The sequence below is a fragment of the Tursiops truncatus genome, chromosome 9, assembly GCF_011762595.2.
Source record: "Tursiops truncatus isolate mTurTru1 chromosome 9, mTurTru1.mat.Y, whole genome shotgun sequence".
NCBI classification, from domain to species: Eukaryota; Metazoa; Chordata; class Mammalia; order Artiodactyla; family Delphinidae; genus Tursiops; species Tursiops truncatus.
The window spans coordinates 84,859,569-84,881,097 of NC_047042.1; the positions used below are offsets into that span (position 1 = coordinate 84,859,569).

Below are 21,529 nucleotides of genomic sequence, written 5' to 3' on the forward strand. Positions count from 1 at the left end.
CCTGCGATGCCTGCTTTGTAGCTGAGGACAGAGCCTTAAGTAAAAGGATGTGTCTGATATGGCTGAGCACACATATCATGTAGCTGGAGAGAGAAAGTACTGTTTCTCTGCATCATAGAGGCCACCACCGCCCACTTATGGCCCAGCCTCTCCCCCTCCCCCTCCTAGCCGGACACACAAAGAAAGACCCCAAATCCCAAACTGCATTTTTATTATTTTTTAATAAACTTTATTCTATATTACAAATAGGTTTTTTTTGTTGTTCTGAACTGCAAAATAGGAATGCCTTATATTTACATACACAGGTATACAATTAATTATAACAAAGGTACAGAAGCTTGCCTTTACCAAGTTACAGCTGGGCTCCGATTTAAATAGCATAGGTTTCCTTTTAAAAAACTTTTTTTTAAATCTTTTTTTTTTTAAATCTTACTCGGATATTCTTTAAAATCAAAACCAGAAGACCCTCTTCCTCTAATAGATTTCATCCACATATCTTTGAGGCTCATTGTAACACTGTTGTCTAAAGATATGTTTTGCTTTGTTCTAACAAAGGGTCGGTGTTCAAGGTGGGAGCTTTCTGGAAACAGAAGTGGGGCGGGGCTGGGAGTGGGTGACCCAAGCAGGAATGACCGCCCTACTGCCTTCAGCGCCCTGTCTCTGAGACTCAAAGGCCCCTGCCTGTTCCTTAAACCACCCATTCATCCTTTCCTGTTCCTCTTCCTCTCTCTAGTGTTTGAGACTTAACTCTGGGTACCATCTGACCAGGCCAGACTCCTCTCCCCCCACCCCTTGGCTCACTGAGCCATTATCTCTTGTGGTACCCTGGAGTTGTTGGTTGCTATGGTAACTTGGCAGGACCCTGCTGAAGGAGATAGGCTGGTCTCTACAAGCTAAAGTGGGGAGGAGGGCGGCTACCTCCAATTCTTCCCTCCCATCTCAGGGCCTGGGGTTCTTGTTCTTGGTCAGTGCAGCCAACTCATGACTAAGCCAGGACCTCTGGCCTCACGGATGCCAGGCCCAGGCAGGGAGTGATGGGGGTGGGAGTCATCTACCCTAAAACACAAAGTCATGGTTTCCAAATGGAAACAAGATTCTTTGAGGTAAACTAGCTTTTCTTTTGAAAGAACGGAAGGTTTAACAGGCCAAAACAAGCTGACAGGAACATCGGGGAAGGAGAACACACATGGACACATACACCTTCTAAGTTGTCCACCTGTATTGCGTTCAATAGTCCTGTTTGGTAAAGTGGTGTCTCCGTTTCTTAAGTGTCCTTTGCATTGCTCTTTAACCGTATCCTCTGTTTGGAGTTCTACTCTTGTAAGGGAGCCCTTCCAAAATGTGCTTGAGTTGTAAGAGCAAAGATACCAACAAAAGAAGTTCTAATTCCAGATAAGGAAACTGGTGGAAGATGAGCTGCACACACCTATTTGCCGTGGGCATCTGCCTTCTCGGGAGAGGGGTCCCTCCACAGCCAATCCCTAACAGGGTCTCCCTGCTGTTTGGGGGAAGCTGTAGGATTCAGCAACACCAGGGGCGGCCCAGAGAGAAGTGAAAGAGGGTAGAGTGGAGGGAAGGTGGGGCTCGCCTGATCAAGGTCACCGGGCCTTCCCCACCCTGGCCCAGCTCAGTCTCTGCTAGTACAAACAGAAATCTCTTTTTATTCACAGGGATTTCGTTTTGTTCCGATTTAGAGTAGTCACCTGCCTACTCAAGGAATTTAATTGGGACTCTGATGAGTACGTATTACTTTTACAACCGAAGCATCCTTTACATTTTATAAAAGCTGGATACTCCCCCTAATAATAAATAATTTTATTGGGGATCAAAGATTTGTAGTTTAAAACTCTCTCTTGAATGAACTTTTACTGCAGAGATTCCTTTCCGGGTGGGAGGCGGGGTCATTCAGTTTTCCAGAGGCTCCGGAGGAGCGGAGCGTCAGCCTCTCCCAGGAGCTGCCTCTCCGGCGTCCCCTGTGGCTGTCCCTCAGCCTCCCAGTCTGTAAGATGACTCGTTTGCTATGCCTGTGGGGTCGGCGGCAGAGGCAGGAGGGGCAGGGGTAGCGCGGCGCGGCTCCAGCCAGCCAAGGGAAGCGCCAGGAATGTTGGCAGCCACGGAGGCTGCTCCCCCTGGCACGGCCACGCCTGGGGATGTCCTGACCCATTTCTTTAACAACAGGGGGAGCCCCCCTGTCCTCCGGTCTCCAGTTCCTCCTCATCCCCTTGGAAGTCACAGATAAAGAGTTTTGTGTTCCCCCCACCCCACCCCGGTATTTGGACTTTGCATCCACGCCTGGGCTCCCTCCTTAATCTCAAACCCTTAAAATACACAAACAAAAAATAAACAACTACAGACCCCAAATAAACAGCCAACCTACGGCTTAAAGACAAAGGGAAGGGCTGCGGGATGGGAGGGGGGCTTAGTGGTCTATCCTGAGAGCTGACAGGGAAAGTGAGGGGCGGAGAGAAGGTTCTTGAGGACGTGAACTAGAAGCAAGAGGAAGGGCCAGGAAGGAGGTGGGATCTGCCCGGGGCGGGTCTGCTGGGGGCACAGTGGGGACTCTGGTACCTGGACGCTTTTCATTCATGGGATCGCCTCTCAGACGCCCGCGCTGCGGTTCTCATTGGTGGGGCCAGTTCCTGGAAGGGCCGTGGTCCAGGGCCAAAGCTTCTCTCCCTCCACGGCTCTCTGTTTTTGATTAACAGTAATTAACCGTAGCCTTCACTGCGTTCGTTAAGTATTTGACTTCGCATCCTGTGAGGCCAAAGGAAGTGCCCCTTTGTCCTAAGAGTTGAGACGGATGGGATAAGGAGCTTTCCCTTTTAGGTGAGAGCGAGGGGTTGTTTAGGGCTCTGGAAACATCAGCAGGACTTGCCTTGTGGAATGGAGGCCATTTGGGAAATCACTGCTGTGGCTCCTCTGATGGGGGCCCACCGGCCCTGGCTGGGCCAGGGAGCCCCGAGAGCGCTCGCGGGGCGAGGCAGCTTTGGAGGGCTGGATGGGGCTAGGGCGGTCCCAGGGGCTGGACTGAGGGCGGAGCTGTCCTCCGGGGGCTGAGCAGCTCCTGAACTTAGTGGCTATGGAGTCTTGGGGCAGAGGCTACGCGTGCGTGCGGGAGGTAGGCAAGGGGGGAGGGGGCACTCGGGAGCTAGGCATGCAAAGGGGACAAGAGCACGAGGACCTGGGGTGAGGGGAGGGGGCGTGGTGCTGGGATAGTACATCGACACTGCTTCCGGCCTGGGAGGTGAGAGCTGGGCCTGCAGGGCCAAGGTCAGAGACCTCGCGCCCGCCGCCGCTTGGGCACGGTCCAGGACAGTCTGCCTCAAATGTCGGGATTTGTTTAAACTGATTTCTGTCTTTCTAGCATCTCTGGCCTCACTCACTGGCCCACGGGCTCACGAGGGAGGCTCTAGGGCTCTGGGTGTGCACATCACGGTTGGCCTATGGGACGCTCAGGTTATCCTGGGTCCCTGACTTCCAAACCACCCTGAAAGCAGGAGGCAAGAAAAACATGTTTTCCTGAGGAAGTAACCCACACAACAGCCGACTTCACTTAAAGGTACCATTTGCAGTTAACCAAGAAATGCCAGGGTTTCTCCTTCCAAGGAAGGACAGAGAATGGCAAAGCCCAGACCTGGGGGAGACTTGTGCTCCCGGGAGAGATGACCAGCCTGCAGTTAACTTTCCCAGCCTCTCTCTCCCATTCTTTTATATTCAGGACGTCGTAAAGTTCTCCCTCCCCCTCGCCACTCCCGGCGCCATCCCATCTCACTTCAACATTGAGACTCCTTACCTCACCTAGGTCAGGTATTTCGACTGTGTGATCTCCTGGTACCATTTTGGACCCTGGAGGTTTCAAGGGGTTGAAAGAGTGAAAGAGATGGGATGAAAGGGAGGTGAGGAGACATGGCCTTTTCTTCCCTGCTCTGTGCCCACAATTCAAGGAGTCAGATAAAGGTCCCACCTTAAACAGAACTGTGACCCTGAACATTAACTGTGACACGGGGCGGGGCCTTGAGGAGACTTCTCTTCCAGAGGACCCAGTCTGCCCAAGGCCCTTCTCTGGCACATACTGGCCAGCATGGGGTCTCTGGCCTGCCAGGAGGAGGTTGGGCATTCCAAGGGGAGGTGTGGGAAGAAGATCTGGGGGGAAGAGAGGCTTTTTGACAACGCTGCCTTGTCTTTACTTTGAAACGTATCACACGTGCGCCAAGAATCCAAATGAAAGAAATGGAAAACAAACAGTAAAAGGAAAAAGAGCTCTTATGGGGAAGATGGGTTGTGACGCTGCGAAATTCGATCCTATTTCTCCATCCCCCCAGCAGGTCACAGAGGCTTTGGGCAAACAAAGCGCCAGAAACAACCCCCCCCACAACCCCCCCCCCCCACCAATTAAAACAGAGCCCGCCCCAAACCCCTCCCCCAGGAGAGACGCGGAGGGCGTGGAAACTTGTCCACCCGCCTCCCCTCTTTCTTCCTGACGTTTCTCCCGAGGTGACTGAAGTTTCTCTTACAACAAAGACGTGGGGAAAAAAATTTGTACCGACAACGAAACAATAATAATAATCCGGTAAAAAAAGAAAAGCTTCAGCAGAACCATGATAACAGTCTTTTTCCTACTTGTTCATTTTTTTCTCTGTGCAAAACTTAAAAAATAATTCAAAACACACTCATACACACATACTTACACTCAGCTTCCATTCAGCACATCTGTGTTAAATATGTTTGTGTCTTCCTTCTCCCCAACCCCTTCACATGTGCAAAAATATTTTAGCGGCCCAGGTGCCTCCTCAGCCCTCCTCCGGCTTGCTTCCTTCCTGGCCTGCCAGGGCTTGTGGCTTCTGGGGAGGAAATCAAATGATCAAGGGTAGAAATTCCATGCTTCTTCACCTGCCACTTCATTTGCCAAAACCTTTGGTTATGCTTTTCCCCCCTGACATGCATATTTTCTCATTCTCCTCTTCCCGTCCGGTAGGTTACTTGTATTTTGCCCATCATTCGTCCTGCTCGACGCCACATCATGCCCCGCTCTGCGTCACCATGGCCCGGCCTCCAGTCCTGTCCAGGATCCCCTTGGCCACTGACCACCCTGATTTCCTACGGAGAGGTGACCTCACCCCTCTGCACTCAGCACAGAAGACAAGTGTTGAAATGTCCCGAAGTTGCAGAATGAATGGTGAGCAAGGGCAGAGAAGGGAAATGCTTCAAATCCCCCTGACAGGACAGGAAAGCTTTCTGAGCTCTCTGCCTACTCCTGGGGCAGACACACACACACACACACACACACACACACACACGTGCATGTGCACTTGAGATCGCACACACACACGTACTCATATCCAAAGGGGCTAGCATTCTTTAAGCACAGGGTGCTCCACAGATGTTGCTGGAAATGGTGTGGTTCCTTCCTCTTTCCACGTGGGGCCCCTGTGGAGTGGATGGCAGGGGAGGATGTCTGATGCTCGGGGAGTGAAGACGGGACTGTGGAACCTTGTCCCCAACCCCACCTGAGATGCTGCCGCTGCTTGCCTCCCAGAGTGGTGTACAACTCCACACCAGGGCTGCCGGGCGAGTCTATGGCGGAGACTGGACCACAGATGGAGATGGTGTCTAAGGTCCCTTCAAGGTTATAGGTTTCCACGATCCTCCGTCAGACAGTCTCTCACTATAGCCCCTGCTCACCTAGGACACATGTCTGAGCACACATTCGTCTGGCTGGCTAAAGTGATGTATCCGTGGATGGAAGGACAGATGGAGGAACAGACGCCAGAGCCAAGGTCAGTTGTACGTCCCTCCTCCCTTTTCCAGCCAGGTCCTTCCTCTTGATTCTTCACTCCTTCCCAAACACGACAAACCCGGGACTGAGCTGGGCTGGCATTTTGGCTTGTCTCTGCGAGGCTGGGCTTGAGTGTGTTTCTTTCCATGATGACTGCCAAAGTGCTGAGGGAGGAGAGTGACTAAAGAGACAGCTGAGATGTTGATGAAATAATTCCCAAGGAGGTCTGAACAGTCCAGAGACAAGTCATCTGCATCTGCAACGGCACCAGGTCCTGCAGGGAGCCAGGGGCGAGGCTGTCTGCCCCAACTTTCTACAGAGTTCTCAGGAAGGATAGTGGGGATGGGAGCCACCGAGAGAGCTGGAGGTAGAATCTCCCAGGTGCACTCGGCATTTTACCTTGACCCCTGATGAGAGATGACCAAGGAGGATGGAGGTGTGTCCTCTAGACGGCACTCGGGGATCTGCAAGGGATCAGACCCATGATGATTCGTTAGCACGTGGAGGCAAATGGAAAACAGCCAGTTCTGCTTCCAGGGTGGATGCAGCTCTCTCTTCTCTCCCTCTACGTGTTACGTTTCTGCCGCTGTGAGCCAGATTGGGAGGTTGGGAGGATCTCCACAGTGGGCTGTAACTGCTCTTCTTTCTCCTGTCTGGTTTTCCACAGGCCGGGAGGAGACTGGGCAGGCAGGGCCCTATGGGCACTTGGAAAGGCTCCAAGAAGATTGGAAGAGAACAAAAACGCCTCTGGATGCCAACCCAACAAGTGGGAGACAGCCTGCGAGGCACCCCACGACACGTCACGCTCCCCACTCCAGCCACACGCAGGAGGCGCAGCCTTTCTTCTCACAGTTGCAGAGGGACCATGCCACTGACAGACCCCCTGGAGATGGAAACCTGGGCCAGGAGACGTCTTCCCCGTGAAGGTAATACAGAGCTCACTGCCTCGTCTGCAGGCCAACGTTCGGCTCAATGCGGGGCTATCAAAACGTGGAAGGTGAAGTAGCAGTACAGAAACATCCTCCATCCTCATCCATATTCGGGCCCTGCCGCTGATGCATGGGGTCAGCGGGGAAGGAGGGCCCCCTCTGACGTCTTCTGGTCACCAGGTCCCTCACGGGGCGGGGGGCATCCTGGACTAACTGAGGGTCAGTGGCTTGGCTCAATCATGTTGGTAGAGCAACTGCAAGAGGGGATCCAGGAAGGAGAGGGAGACAGAAACAGGCAGAGAGAGAGGGAGATAGCGCTGCTCGGGGGATGCTGCTGGCGCCAGTCGGAACTTGCACTTGGTAAAGATGATAATCTAGACTGAGGCACGGCTTGGTGTGTCCCTCCCTCCAGGGGGTGCCTGGAAGGACGGTTCTCAGCTGTCTAAGCTCATGAGGGTTATGACTTGTTCTAGTTTGTAGGCCAGTTTCTGCTTCCCACACTGGTCATCGTGGTCCAGAGGTCCAAGGATCTGTTGAAAAGCCAAGAACGGGGCGGTCACTAGTTTGCGTGTGTGTGTCTGTGTTCTTAGGGTACAGCAGACAGGGGGCGTGGTCAGAGGGTCTGGGAGGATGTGTGCAGGTGAAGCGGCCCACACGAGGTGGCCGGGGAGCCACACAGCCTGGGTGACGGGGTGGGGAGGTGCGGGGCAGCCCTCGGGCATAGGGGACAAACGTGTGGGCACCCAGGTGTCAGTGAGCGCAGGATGCCAGCGCACGCACCAGCATGTCTGAACACGTGTACATTTCACTGCCCACGGAAGACACTGTGCCAGGCTGCTGCAGTTACCTAGAGGTTAGACAGCAAACAGGGCCATGCCCAGTGGGAAGTATGGTGCTGTCTCGGGGTGACTATGATTTCACGATATCAAGACATTCCACCACCACCACCCCCGCACCGTGAAAAAGGAATGTCTTCCTCGTCCACAGCCCAAGGCCTGAACTTCCACATTTAGCAAGTTATTTGGCTCCCCTTTGCCTGTTAAGAAACCAGTATCCCTCGGAGGGTTATGTCTTAAGCTTTACTGGTCATTGACACCCAACGGACAGTGTCTACACAGCCTTTGCTGAGATGACATGGGTGGCAGAGGACGGTGACAGAGCAATTGTGGACACATGAAGGAATATGTATTCGAAGCTGGGTCAGACTCGGGAGCTGTAGGATTCAACAAGGGCTCTACCAGTTTCTGGCCGGGTGATGTGGGGCAAAACATGTAACCTCTGAGCCCTCATTTCCTCATGTGTACAATGAGATGGGACGTGTGACTCCCTCTCGGGCTGCTCCGGGAGAGGGGATGAAGTCACGTGACACGGGAGCGCCCATCACACAATGCTGGCTCCAGCAGGGGCACGTGACAGCAAGGCTGCTCTCTACGGGTCCTGGGGTCTGAGGGAGCAGGGAGGGGAGAGGAGGCTGAAGGCTTGAAGGGAGGGTCCCAGAGCTTTGGACGTCCTGGCCCAGTTAATAAATTTTTAATTGGGGAGACCAAGCAAGTTGCCAACTTCTTAGCTGGCCGAGGACCACCAGTGACTGGCCCCAACATTTCATAAAGATGGGATGTTTTAATACTAACCATAGACGAGTGAACTTGCAGACTAAGGGACAGGCCTTTCCAAGATGAGACAGTGGCACTCATATATTGGCCTACTGTACATCGTCCTCACTTGTCACGTGGCCACAGACAGGTGGAAACTGCCCTGGATTAGCACTGGCCCGTAGGCTGGCTTTGGGGTCCCTCCCCTAGAGGACCCACCACTGACTTTCCCTGCACTTGAGGTTCACAGCATTATACTGCTCATGGCCTGTGGACACCAGGCCCTGGGCCCTGCTGGGGCTCCTTCCTTAATCCAGAGTTCCTAGACCCTCCCTCAGGAGTGAGGCTGGGAGGAAGCAGAGAACCCGGGGCCCTGGCTTCGGCTCCTGTTACTACCTTCCACTCACAAGGCAGCTATGCTGCTGCTCAGACATGGGGAGCCTGGATTCTGAACCTACCTGGTCTATACCGGTATGACCAAGAAAACCATAGGCACCTCTGTGCTGGCCAGAAAGAAGGCAGTGTCTGCAGGGGCAATGACCCCAGATGAAGTTTCCTAACTAGGGAATGCAGCAACTAAAAATAGACTCCATTCTGCTCTGGTCTGTATCTGTTCTGTTCTGATTCTCTCCTACCCTATCATCTTGTTTTCTATTCTATTTTTTTCTTTTCTTTTCCTTATGACCTGCCCATGGAAGTGGGGAACTACTTGCTTAAAGATAATTAGATCAGAGAGAGAAAGGGAAAAAATCAAGGAGAGGGAACAGCAGGGAATAAAATATAAAGAGAAAAAAACAAAAGAGATACTTGATCTATATATATGAAAAGAACAGGGATTAATGTAGAATTGATAGACTGGTATGTTTCTAGCATCCCTGTCTTTAGAGCACAGCCCTCAAGTCCTGGGTGGTAGAGTTTCCCCAGCAGACGTGGGGGAGGGGTGTGTCTGACAGAGGCTGCTCCGGGCAGGGATTTCTGGGTCTCTGCCCCAGTCCTTCCCAGCGGGCCCCGAGCAGGGCAGGGCTCACCTCCTCGCTGTACTTGCCCACGTAGGAGAAGATCTCGGAGAGCGCGCTCATGGTGTTGAACTCGTTCATGTGCATCCGGGACTGCTCAGCCAGGTATGCGTTCATGTCCTGGTCACTGATGGCCGGCATCTTCCCGATGTCCGAGTAATACCTGCCGAGGCATGACAGTGAGGAGCCGTGCGTGCGGGGCAGAGGAGAGATGGAAACTCCCAGTGCCGGGTCTGGGGCCAGCGGGTTCGGAGGGTGACCCAGACACTATCAGAGGGTGGACAGGGTGGGGACAGGAGGAAGGAGCGACTATCGCCTGCACCGGCTTTGTTCCCGGCTCCCGGAAGAGTGGTCCAGTCTGCCTTGTGTGTCCTTCTAACTCCCCCTCCCACAGACGCAAGACGTCCCCTCCATGGGGCCTGAAGGCTCTTCTAGGCAGTTGCCCTGCCCTGATGCCCCCCCTCTCTGAGGTCAGCCAGGAGAAGGGTGGGGCTGGGGCCGCTTGCGGGGAGAGGCTGGCAGAAGGCAATCAGTCACTGTCACTTGCAGCTGTGCACTCCTGTCAACTGGTTAATTAGATGCCAACATTTACATTTTTAATTTCTGAAGTTTGACATTTTATGCAGCAACCCCCAACTCTCCCACCAGAGGGGAGTTGTGTCATTTCCTAATGAGGAACTGAAGGGCCCTGGTGCCCCCCGAGACAGGTGCTTTCGGCTGTGGGCTACGGGAAAGAGACCAGGCACCTGCAAAGGCGGGGGAGCATCAGGGCCGTGGGGCAGCACACCCGGGAGTCCTTGTGGTGTCCCAGCTCAGCCCACGGTGAATGCCCGAGCCTGGGAGCTTAGAACAGAGGAGGGTGGCGGGGACAGTCACCAGGGCGGGGACTAGCGTGAGGCAAGTGAGGCAGCTGGGGAACAAAGTTTTCGGAGAGTCACTCTCACCTGGGAAGGTGCAGGTGACAATGACAGGCCTTGGGTTCCCAGAACTCAAGGCTTGATCAGGCGAGTGGAGGGAGTATTCTCAGAGGCTCTGGTTCGTTCTCACCCTGGACCTCAGCCCTGCATCTCTCCCTCTGCATCCCTTACCATGCTGACCATGAACCTCTCAGTCCTGTGCCCACCTTCACCTCTGCCCCTAGGTGCCCAGGAGCTGGCTGGCAGACGATCAGAGGTGGCACTCGTGCGCTACTCCAGCGTCATGCTCAAGGGCCTGCGTGAACGACAGGTCAGTTTGCGCCAGGGCATCCCCAGGCCGGCAAGGATTGGCAAGGGGTGGGCTGGCCGCCCTACTGGAGCTGCAGCCCTGCACGGAGGCCGGCCTGCCTCCGGCTCATTTGGACTTCCTTTCTTCACAATGTTATTTCAGTGTGGGGTCCTCTCTTCCCTCGCCCTCCCTCGTCTCCAGAGCCCTTGGGCCCCTCAGCTCCTTGTCCTGTTTCATTTTGGTTCCTCTGTTCCATCCCAGAAGAGCCCACTCTCTTCCAGGCCTGAATCCCACCCCAAAACATCTTTAGGGTCCCCAGGGTTCCAGGTAATGACATCCCAGGTGCTAAAGTTCCAGGGAGAGACTCGATGCATTGCCTCTATTTCTGGAAGGCAAAAAATGCAATGTTCCCTTCGATAGCAGAGAACCAGGGCGTCAGTGGTGGCCCCAACCTCGCCACTCCTAAGGAGATTTGTGCCATCGTCCCCTCGCGACTCCATGCCTAGTGAGCAAATACATTTGTCCGGCAAAGGGTCACGTCCACAGGTCGTATGGGAGGAGGAAATAGGAACAAACGAGCCTCTCACTTCTGTGTCACGGCCAGCGGCCAGACGTAGCTCTGGCAACATGGCTGGGCCCAGAGTTTCCTCCAGACAGTTTCACTCTGTCACCACCGACAGCCAGACCTACTGACCGCGAGGAAAACCCCAGGATCCCGATGGGACGTGATCATCATCAGAAGCAAAGACTCCTGCCCTTCCCGTTACCTGCTCCTGAAACCTTACAGGTAGGTGGCTGGCTCTGTCAGGCTTTCTGCAAATAGCATGAGGCCTCCTACTGCGACCTTAATGGTTGTGAGGGGCCTCCGAGCCCAGGTTAGGGACCACTGTCTTCACGGGAAACAGCAGTCGCCCGGCACTCTGTCCCTTCGCAATGGCCTGCCTTTACCGCACTAAAAGCCCAGTCCTTTGCTCCAAAGAGGATATACAGAAAATGAGTCTGTGTGAGAAAGAGAGGGAGAGGGTGTGAGGTGGGGTTGAGAGGGGAGTGTGGGAGGGCAGGGGTCTAACTCCTCACCTGCAGTCATGGGGGCAGCCGGCCTGGACGTGCTCTGCGTGATTCCCGCTCATAGTGAGGTCAGGTCTGCTCGGGGCAACCCGCCCCTCCTCTGCTGCCTGTGTGCAGAGGGCGCTGGATGGGACCAGTGCACGTCGGTGCCACACACAAGCCTACGAGTGGATCGACCGCACGTCCTCACCTTCAGCAAGTTCTAAATGGCTGAGCTGAGTGGCTCTGGGCAGTCTGATGTCCTAGAGGAGTGTGGGGCTTGAGGTCTGCTGACATTCGGCCCATCCTCACCCCAAGCCCTGCCTGGAGCTAAGTGGGCCCATCCCCCCTGCAGGTCTCTGCTGCCCTTGCCTCGACCTCTCCCTGCTCCTCTCCAGGGCTCTGCCCAGCCCCACTCCCTGGCCAGCACCCCTTGAGCCTGACAGTGGCCCTGCTGCTCTGGCATCGCTGCACTGTGTGCACAGCTGCTTCCTCTCGAGCGCCTGCTGTGCTGGGGCTCTGCGCTGGGCTCTGCCGCTGAGCAGCCTTATTGATTGTGAAGAATGCAATTATGTCCCATTAATGAACTTCACACGAGGGCTCTTATCAGCTAGCTGTGCCGTGAGGAAGGGAAAGGTCAGCCTGGGCTCCTGTGCTTGAACTTGCTCCCTTGGGATGTCCTCCTGCAGGCGAGCCCTTCTCCAGAAGGGAACCAGGTGGGATGCCAGCCCCACTGTGGTCCTGATGCTGGTCCTCAGGAGCTGCAGGGCCCCAGAGAGCCGGATTCTCTGCTGTTGCCCAGTCTGCAGTGTTTTACATTCATGTGCTTCTGTGAGATGCACCCAGTGTGTGATGGTGGGCACCCCATCTCTGCCTTTAGGATGGCCCCAGTGATTGAGAAGGTGGTCTCCAATGCCCTGGACTTAGAGAAGAACAAAGTATCCTCATCCCTTCAAACACCTCAAGGATGAAGGTGCAGACGTGAAGGACATTTAGAGCCCAAGGCTCTGATGTACAGATACTTACTTTTCAAGCTCCTGCATAAAAGTCTTTCCCTCTGTGTTCATTCACTGACCTCCCCAGGCCCAGGAGAATCAGGACGTTGCTCCCTGAGCCCCCACAGCTGACAGGGCTTGCTGAGGGTCTGTGTGTCCTCCTTGACCATGATGAGGGCCACAAGGGAAGGATCAAGTCTAATCCATCCCGAGCGTCCAGTGCGCCCACGATGGACACCATAAATGACCCATGGATGAGTAAGTTAATGAGATGTCCATACTTCACCTCCAGTATTGCTCCCAGGGTGAACTGTCACAAGTTTTATATTTGGAATGGATGGCTTCTTTAGGAGGCATTTTTAAATATTTAAGATTCCTAGCCTGTTTCGTGTGTGACACAGGTGGGAGATGGCATCCCAGCGAGTGGCATGCCCCGGTCCATTCCCAGGGGCCCGACTGGCTCCATTCCGTTCACTGCTATGTGGAAGACCTGTGCCTGCAGGTGAGGGAGGCTGCCGTTGCCACGGGGTTGATTCCAATTTAAAATGAGAGGCAACCACTCTAACATGAAACCGTTACTGCTGTTGACAGTGAAGTAGAAATTTCTGCTGATCATGACACACCAGTCTGGTGACAACACTGTTGAGTTCTGCTGTCTAAGATGAGGGTAGCAGTTGGTTGCTACCGCGGAACCAAGAGATTCTTCTCCCTTTTACTAGATGTGGCCGTAAGCAAAACCCCTAATACTTGGAATGGAGGCAGCAAAGACTGGGAGTCTGCAGTGAGGCCACCAACCGCAAGCATTGCAAGGTATTTGGAGGCGGGAATGGGATGGAGGATGGATGAGAGGACAAGCAGAAGGATGGGAGGGATGTGGGATGGGAGGATGAGTGGGAGAATGGGAGGGGATGGTGGGGGGATGGGTGGATGAAGAACTTCTAGGAGGTAAAGCCTGCTTAGGTATGATAGAGTGACTTGGGCTGCTCAACCAACAGAGTTAGTGAGGACTCCTGAAGCCGTATGCTTCCCACCCCCCTATAGAGAGGGCCACCAGAATAAACCCTGTTTCTCAGCGGTGAGGACAGCAGGCCCTCCCCCAGATGTGCGCAGGGCATGCTCTACAGCACTGAGGCAGTGAGCCTGGGCCCTGTGTGCGCTGTCTGCACGCTCACAGCAACTGAACATCGAAATCAGAAGTGGGCAAGCCCTGGCCACAAGAAAAGGGCCTTCTACCATCGTTCTTCTGAACTGGAGGCTGCCCGTGCCCTCGGCAGGCCAAGGTGGGCGAGCAGGCTGGCTGTGGGTCCTGAGCAAGCTCTGTGCTGCCGGACTTCATTTCCCAGCAGCAGACAAGCTCAGAGGCCAGCCTCCCCGGGAAGGGAGACTGGAACTGATCCACTCACCACCGAGGGAAGAAGCACTCTAGGCTTGATCTCCAGACCTAGCTGTGCTATTTCCCAACCTCTCTGTCTTTGTACCCTCATCCCAGAAGGGGAGGAGAAATGATTTGGGACCCCAAGCAAGTGAGAGATGACTTTCCTGAGAGTGCCTTTGGTTGTTAAGAAACGGGCGGGATAAGAAATGGAGACCATCAAGGCACTCCTAAAAATAACCAGATGGACTGGGGTTACTTGTGAGCTATAGCAGCTGTGTGGCACGAATCTCATTTAGCGCCACGTGAAAGGGAGACCATTAGCCCGGCATGTGCGTTATTCTCTCCTCTGACTAACCGGGCCATTCTGGGGAAGTATCCTCTACACAGTTGTTTCATAAACGCTCCCAGCCCTTCACATCCCGGCTTTCTCCCTCCCTGCCCGAGGTCCCATTGCAGTGACACTGCACTGGGACAGGGATAACCAGAGCCCAGCTGCTGCCTCTTTCTTCTCTCTCTCTGCTGAAGAGCCAGCTGACCACACAGGAGAGCTTGCTCCTCCTGGCGGCTCTGCTGTCAGAAGAATGAGCCACTGTCGACGCAGGGGGAGGTAAGAGCCTCTTTGGTAACTCAGACATAATCAGATACGAGGACAAAAGAGTGAGCTGTCTCTCTGACAGCCGAGGCTGGAAGCCCACCACATGTACCAGCAGGAAGGGGTGGGGGAGATATCAAAGAACAGAGGGAGGGGGAAAACAAAATGCAATTCTTCCAGCAGAACCATGTTACTGGGGTGGCCAGGATCCCACCCCACTCGCGGTTATTCCCTCTGTAAAAAGGGAAGTCAATTTTCAACTACAAAGATGGAGACTGTCTCTCTTCCATGGGTGAAACAATATTGTTCATTTTGTCTCAGTCAAGAACAATTTCTGGTCTCTGACTCTTCAAAAAAGCACCAAATCTGAGTTTCCAGCCAGGTTTCCTATCTTTAAGCTACTTAGAAGAGAGAGGGACTCTAAACTCAAGACCGCCACGTAGAGGTGTGCAGGTCGTGCACTGCACAAAGGTGCTTGGTTGAGAGGGTGAGCTAGGACTGACGGCTAGCCTGTCACTCAACAAACCAGGCATCCTGGCATGGGGCCACATCGTCTGGTAGGAAGGGGCACCTGCCTTAATTCACACAGACACCATATGGGTTGGCAAAAGCCCTGTCTAAGAGTATCATAAATTGTAGAAAAGAGATTTGGGAGTCAGCTGAATTTGGGGATCTGCCTTTCTCTTGGCCACTTAAGTCATCTTGGACTGATTACTCAACCGTTCTGTACGTATAGTTCTTCACCTTCATGGGCACAAAATGAGGTTCTGAAGCCTGTCCTCTTATATTCCGGAGCTACTGTGATGAATAAATAGACTTTCAGCTGGGTGTGTAGCTCAGGCGCTTGGCATGTGGAGCTGATACAGCCCAGACAAGCCATGAATGTTCTTTACCGTGAGTGAGCTTCGTACCAAGAGGAACCCAGCTGCACAGCGTACAGGTGGCCCTCCCGTCACAGGTGCACGGCTGAGACTGGATTAGGGTAGGGCCACTGTGGCTGGGAAGGCACCGTAAGGGCCCGGGCATCAAGAGTTCATGGTGCTGAGAGTCAGGGGACTGGGACTGTGCGAAGCTGTTCAGTGTGACAAGGACGTCCCCACAGGCCCCTGGAAGAACTGCCAGATGGACAGGGGCAGATGGGGACAGGCCTCCAGCCCGCCTGTGGCAGGATGCTATTCGGTCCCTTGGAGTCTTTCTTTTTTTCTTTTTTCGTTTTTTAGTGGGCATCAGAGCAGGGAACTCCATTTCCTTCCTGGGCCTAGAAAGAGCTGGGCCCTCCATGCAGGGGAGCAGAGCGCAGTGGCAACGTCTAGCCATGTCCCATTCTTGTTTCAGCTGACAGTACTGGGTCCGTGGGCTGTGGGTGTCACCACTGCAGGCTGGGGCTTCGTGTGGGACCAGTCTGCAAGCCCTGCCCATTGCGGAGGGGAACGAAGGGGTCCCACCTCCACCAAGGAAGTTGCCTGCTGCGGCCCGGGGCCGACCTGGGCTCCCTGGCCCATTACTCACCTCTCCACCCAGTTCTTGTAGCTGGGGATGTCCTTGGCGTAGAGCAGCTTGTTGGAGGGGGAGTCCTTGCCCAGCCGGTGCTCTGACGTGGAACAGGAGTCCATGAAGGTCTGGGCCACCACCGACAGGCAGGCGTCAGTGATGCTGCTCTTGTGGATGTCAAACACAAACTGGGGGTTCTTGATCATGTTGACCCAAAACCTCAGCGGCAGGCTGTGTGGGGGGAAGAGGCAGATGGTCAAGGGAGCTGGGGGGCAGGGGGCACTGTACATTGACCTAGAGAGTTCCCTGGAGAAAGAGAAAAGGCTGGGAAGCAAGGGTTCTGAGGGGCCTTCTCTATGTCATCAGTTCACTTTCCGGGGACGTGGAGATCAGCAAGGTTGAACAATCTGTTCAGAGATACGGCGTTGATGGGCACTGGAGGGCTCGACGCCCAGCCTGGACCACAGGACTCACCATCTGCCCTGAGAACACAAGGCTTTGGGGTCCGAGGCAGCCATGACAGGTACTAGAAAATGGAATTTCTGACTCTCTATTCCACTGTCTGCCCCCTATGCCACAGATGCAAGGCATGTCTGGTTGGCAAACCTTAAATAGCCTGGTACCTGGGCTTTGTATCTTATTCTCTGCCCTCTACTGTATGACTGGAAGAAGCCACGCCCTTCCTGCCTGGTCGTATGGGCTTATTCTTACATGGTGAGAGCCCTGGCACTGAACAGTTCCAAGTGGAGCTAACTGATTCCCATCCCTAAGCGGGCAGGCTGAACAGACCCCACTCCCGGCCTCTCACCTGCCCCGTTCCCTCCTTCCCCTCACTTTCTTCCAGTTAGCACCTGCTGTATACCAGGAGCTATGCTAGCAACTGGGGGTCCAGTGTGAATAAGACCCATCCCCTGTCCTGCAGAAGTCTCCATACCGCTGGGCTCGTGGTGATGTCAGACGTGCAGTCACGAACTTTGGGTGTTGGACCTGAAGGATGGGTGGGGTCCGGTGTGGGAGCCAGGGAGGTGTGAGCAAGTCTACCCAGAGGGGCGTTATCTGGAAAGCCTTCCCAGAGAGGACGACACTTAATGGTCTCAGTATTAGAGATGCAGATGAAAAGCTGAAGGAAGAGGAGCGGAAGGTACTGCCGAAGGGGAGTGAGCCAAAGACAAAGAGGAGATGGAACCTGCAGCGCCGTCTGCTACCGGAGCCACCTGTCTGTCGCTAGAAAGGGTCCCGAGGCATGGGGCAAAACCTGCCCACCTGCCCCTTTTGACTACTCTGCTGGCTCTCAGATTCTGTGGCTTCCGTCCAGCCTGCGGAGACGCAGGTCAGGAAATGGGGTGGCACCCAGCCAGGGACCACGCGTCTCCCTCCCTCTGCCTCCACACCGTCACCTCCTGCTATGTGCCCTGATGCTCTGCTGTTGCTTGGCTGCCGTCCTCAAGGTTGGTAATAATAGTTACAATGTTTGCGTGTGTTTGGCTTGCCTCTTACAACTTAAATTCTTTTGAATTACATGATTTCAATCCAGCAAGAACAAGGTTTCTATATTTGTTGTATCTCCCAGCAGCCAGCACGTACATACAACAAAGGCTAAAATACAGCAGGGCCTCATACTCAAGACTGCCAGTCAGTCAACAAGTATTTATTACGTTCCCACAAAGCGTGCCGTGCGGGCAGCAGCGAGGTCTAACAAACAATGGTAAGATGCACTTGTTTCATCCTGGGAAATGCAGAAGAGGAAATAAAGGGACGGTACAGAAAGTTCTGACACTCAAGGGAAAGTCAGGGTCACTGCAACTGCCCAGGAGAGACCATGAGAGCTGGGCTCAGAGCCCCGGATGAAGGACTCCCGGCTGCCCAGCTGATGAAATCTCTGGTCTACAGCTGCCCGTTTCCGGAAGTCCCACCTGGAAAGGGACTCTGGGAGCCCATATTTGCTGCATGGTTGTTTCTCCCCAACATTCCCCTTCCTTCAGCCAGTTGTGCTGACAGGCAAATCAAACAGGGAAACCACAGCAGCTCCTGCCTAATGAAATTTTTGCATATTATTAACGTTAGCGGTGGCACTAATCTCTGGCTGATTGCAGCCACTCAGGCTAAATGAGTAGGAGGTTTATTTAAAAGAGAAAAGGCAGGGGAATGTGGAGGAAGGTAGTAGGGGAGAGGGTGAGCTAACAACTTTGGCTAGGAATAAAGAAACAATCTCTTTTCAATCAGGGACAATTAACTCTTAAGTCAATATGCAGACTTCATAATTCCTGGACTAACTTCGTCTTGCCCAGGCGGCCACGATCAGGGTCAGGGGAGTGTGTCCTCTGGTGAGAGCTGGTACTGCTGTCTACTGCCTGGGCTTTCCTTCCCTGACACTGGAGCTTGTTACGGTAACACCTGGCACTTGGAAGAGCGGGCAGGAAAGAAGGTTCTGCCCTCCCTCCAAGAACTTTATGGCATCTCATCGTTGGAGGTGCCCTTACCTTACCCCAGCGGGAGGTATGAGCTGAAAACAAATGGTTTAGATACCATTTCAGGGGGATGTACTTGTAAAGGGCTACAAGATCAAGGGGGGATGTTTTGGAAATACCAGCTCTCCCAGCACCTGGATAAGGTCTGGGCAGGGCACTCCTTGAATTCTGAAGGCTGCAGACATTCAACTGGGGTGGTAAGTAGGAAGACCTGGTGGCAGAGAGAAGCAGACTGGGTAGATCAGGGGCATGCCCTTGGAACAGCTCTGCAGAGTCATGCTAAAAAGATGGGCAGAACGCAATGCAGTCTTACCTAGAGGCAGGCACTGGGAGGGACAAGGCCTGCAGGCCTTTCAGAGGAGAGGACAGCCTTCACCCAGTGTACTGTGCTAGATGGGGAATCCAGAGTCTGAGAGTCTTACTTCAGAGAGAGTTGCAAGAGCCTCTCTCACCCAGAACTACTGTGGGAGCAAACCCTACTCTTCAGCTCTGTGGCCCAAAGCTCTGTACCTGCCTGATTTCCCAATTTTAGTAGCGATGCGCTATGCTTCAGGTGACAGAGAGGAGAAGCCAGAGCCCCCTACGTTAAATAACGTTTCAGTGCCACAGGCTGACTCCTGCCTAAATCTCGGTTTTGGTTTGGGGCTTGGGGCTGGTTGTCAGGGCAACTGGCTGAGCCCTGGTACCATGTCAGTCCTAGCAGCTGGTGGGTGCCGGGCAGCAGGCTCGTGCTGCTTTGCAAGAATGTTCTAGGGAAGAGCACCCCAGGACAGGGACCGTGTAAAACTACTGGGAGGGGATTCTGGAACTGAAGGGGTCAAATATAAGGCAGCTTTATCCCAGGTAGAACTCTCAAGAAGAGACCGTCTTGGCCCTGCATCTTCATCAATATTTATCGAGTCCCAGCTTTCTGCAAGGTTCCATCACAAGAGCTGAATACTGATGTCTGACCTTGCAGTCTCAGACTAAAACACAGCTGACACACAAATGAAGGGAAAGGATGATATATATGTTAAAGGAGAGAGGGGACCATGGTGAGACACCTAGAGGGTCATTTAGGACTTACTTAGAGGATCTCCTCGTCTCAAAGACACAGTAGTTATGGGATGGTCCCTTCCCCAAAGGGAGTTTGGGAAGGGGGTTTGTGGAAAGGGAAGACCACTTCTTGAATAGAATGGAAACTCTCCTCGTTCACCTAGGTCACTCCTAGACGTGCTTCAAACTCCACTTAAGAGTCGCTGTGAGATGCTGCCCCTCTACAATCCAGCTAGCTGCACATATGCATCCCCTACTGTCGCATGTGCCTCTCTGTCCGAACAGCTGCCCTCCTGTCTCTTACCCGTGACTGTCAGCCCACGGAGGGCAGAAGCCTCAGGGTCTAACATAGTGTCAGGCACAGGGGAGGGACCTGGATGTGAGAGCCACCTGGCTGCCACATCTGGCATGTTCATTTTTGCTCATTTAGTTGGTTAAATGTTTACTGACTGATAGGAACGAAGGATGATTTGACTAGAGGGAAGGGAGAGGAAGTGAGCACACAAATAATCAGGGAGGAGATGAAGGCCCCAGGAGAGCGCCTGCTTAGAGTCCCTGCTGGGAAGGTGGACCCCAGCCCCTCTCCCCCTCTGCAAGGCCTGAGGCCCGCCTGAGCTCATGGACTCCAGGCTGGCCTCTCCTGATTCATCCTCTGCTCGCCCCTCACTCACCAGTTGCTCTTCCAGGTGTGGCGGACGTGCGGGTCGTGGATGCCGTGTTTGTCCGCCTGTTCATCCAGAAAGTCAAACATGTACTTGATCGCCAGGGGCAGGGCGGAGCCGCGGTGCGCCGTGCTGAAGATGGTCTCGAAGAGGTCGTCCACAAACTTCTGCAGTGTGCCCTGCGGAGGAGGGCGCAAGTTCAGACACAGCTCGCCTGCCCCGTGAACTCTGAGGCTGGGTTTTTTTTTTTTTTGCGGTACGCAGGCCTCTCACTGTTGTGGCTGCTCCCGTTGCGGAGCACAGGCTCCGGTCGCGTAGGCTCAGCGGCCATGGCCCACGGGCCCAGCCGCTCCGCGGCACGTGGGATCCTCCCGGACCGGGGCACAAACCCGTGTCCCCTGCATCGGCAGGTGGACCCTCAACCACTGTGCCACCAGGGAAGCCCTGAGGCTGGGTCTTGAGATCGACTGGCCTCCCAGATGGCGGGCGGAAGGGAGGACAGCGCACAGCCACCCCTGCTTGGGTGAAGTCTGCACCCTCCCCCTGCCCGCCTGCATCTGTCTCGAGCAGCTTTACATTTCCCCGCACGTAGAAAATAGATACAACACCGATAACTGGACCTAAGGAAGCCTTCCTCTGCCAACAACTCGGTTTGGTTTAACACCCTTTGATGGTGTTATTTTAGCACTTTTCACAAATGCTAATGAACAACTCACTCAGAGCAGACAAACACAATCTGCCGGTTCTGTTTAGGCATTATTCACGCCGGCTAATGCAAAGTCACTCATTTGCCTCTGCAGAGAGCAGAGCCGAGGCCAGTCTCCGGAGTGAGGGACTAACTGGGATGGGACTGCCTCACCTCAGAGAAATGCCACAGCTGGCAAATCCCTAGCATCTCTGCTGGTGCCCCCTCTCATCCACTCACGCACACGCTGCTGGCCAGTGCCGGTCTCTTTCCCAGCACAGAGCCTCAGAATCCTTCTCAACCCACTGCTGCAGCCAACCCCACCCATACTGGATCCGTGAACCAGGATTAGAAATGGTGCCTGGAAAGTCAATGATGGAGCCCCAATTCCCATCACGACACCCCAGAGAAATAGTCATTCTTCCGTTAGGCGTGGCAGAAGACCATGAATACACGTGGTTAGTGTCTCTCTGTTTGAGCGAGGGCAAGAGAAGGGACGGAATCAAAACTTCTGACGGCATGCCAGCACGGATGTATGGGTGGGGTTGGCTGCAGCACTGGGTTGAGAAGGATTCTGAGGCTCTGTGCTGGGAAAGAGACCGGCGCTGACCAGCAGCGTGTGCATGAATGGATGAGAGAGGGGGCACCAGCAGAGGTGCT

At 54.1% G+C, this 21,529-nt stretch overlaps 1 protein-coding gene and 1 long non-coding RNA gene across 5 annotated transcripts in view; one reads left to right on the forward strand and one right to left on the reverse strand.

Annotated features, from left to right (window-relative positions):
• Positions 1-4,602: 4,602 nt before the first annotated feature.
• The window catches only part of PLXNA4 (plexin A4), a 453,460-nt gene continuing 436,533 nt past the window's right edge, over positions 4,603-21,529 (reverse strand). For 2 of the 4 annotated variants that reach the window (XM_073809948.1, XM_033863280.2), the window contains exons 29-32: positions 20,194-20,363; positions 16,038-16,250; positions 9,326-9,476; positions 4,603-7,235 (exon numbers count right to left, since the gene is read on the reverse strand). In XM_073809948.1, the coding sequence (XP_073666049.1) occupies positions 7,140-7,235; positions 9,326-9,476; positions 16,038-16,250; positions 20,194-20,363 (630 nt within the window). In that variant the 3' untranslated portion in view covers positions 4,603-7,139. Of the gene's footprint in view, positions 7,236-9,325; positions 9,477-11,596; positions 11,830-16,037; positions 16,251-20,193; positions 20,364-21,529 lie in introns of those variants that run through there. The other 2 variants (XM_073809949.1, XR_012334078.1) reach the window with 2 other exon arrangements.
• On the forward strand, positions 13,449-20,219 carry LOC117313619 (uncharacterized). Its single transcript, XR_004528180.2, has 3 exons — positions 13,449-14,543; positions 16,386-16,542; positions 16,864-20,219. It is a non-coding gene; the product is annotated as an uncharacterized lncRNA (long non-coding RNA).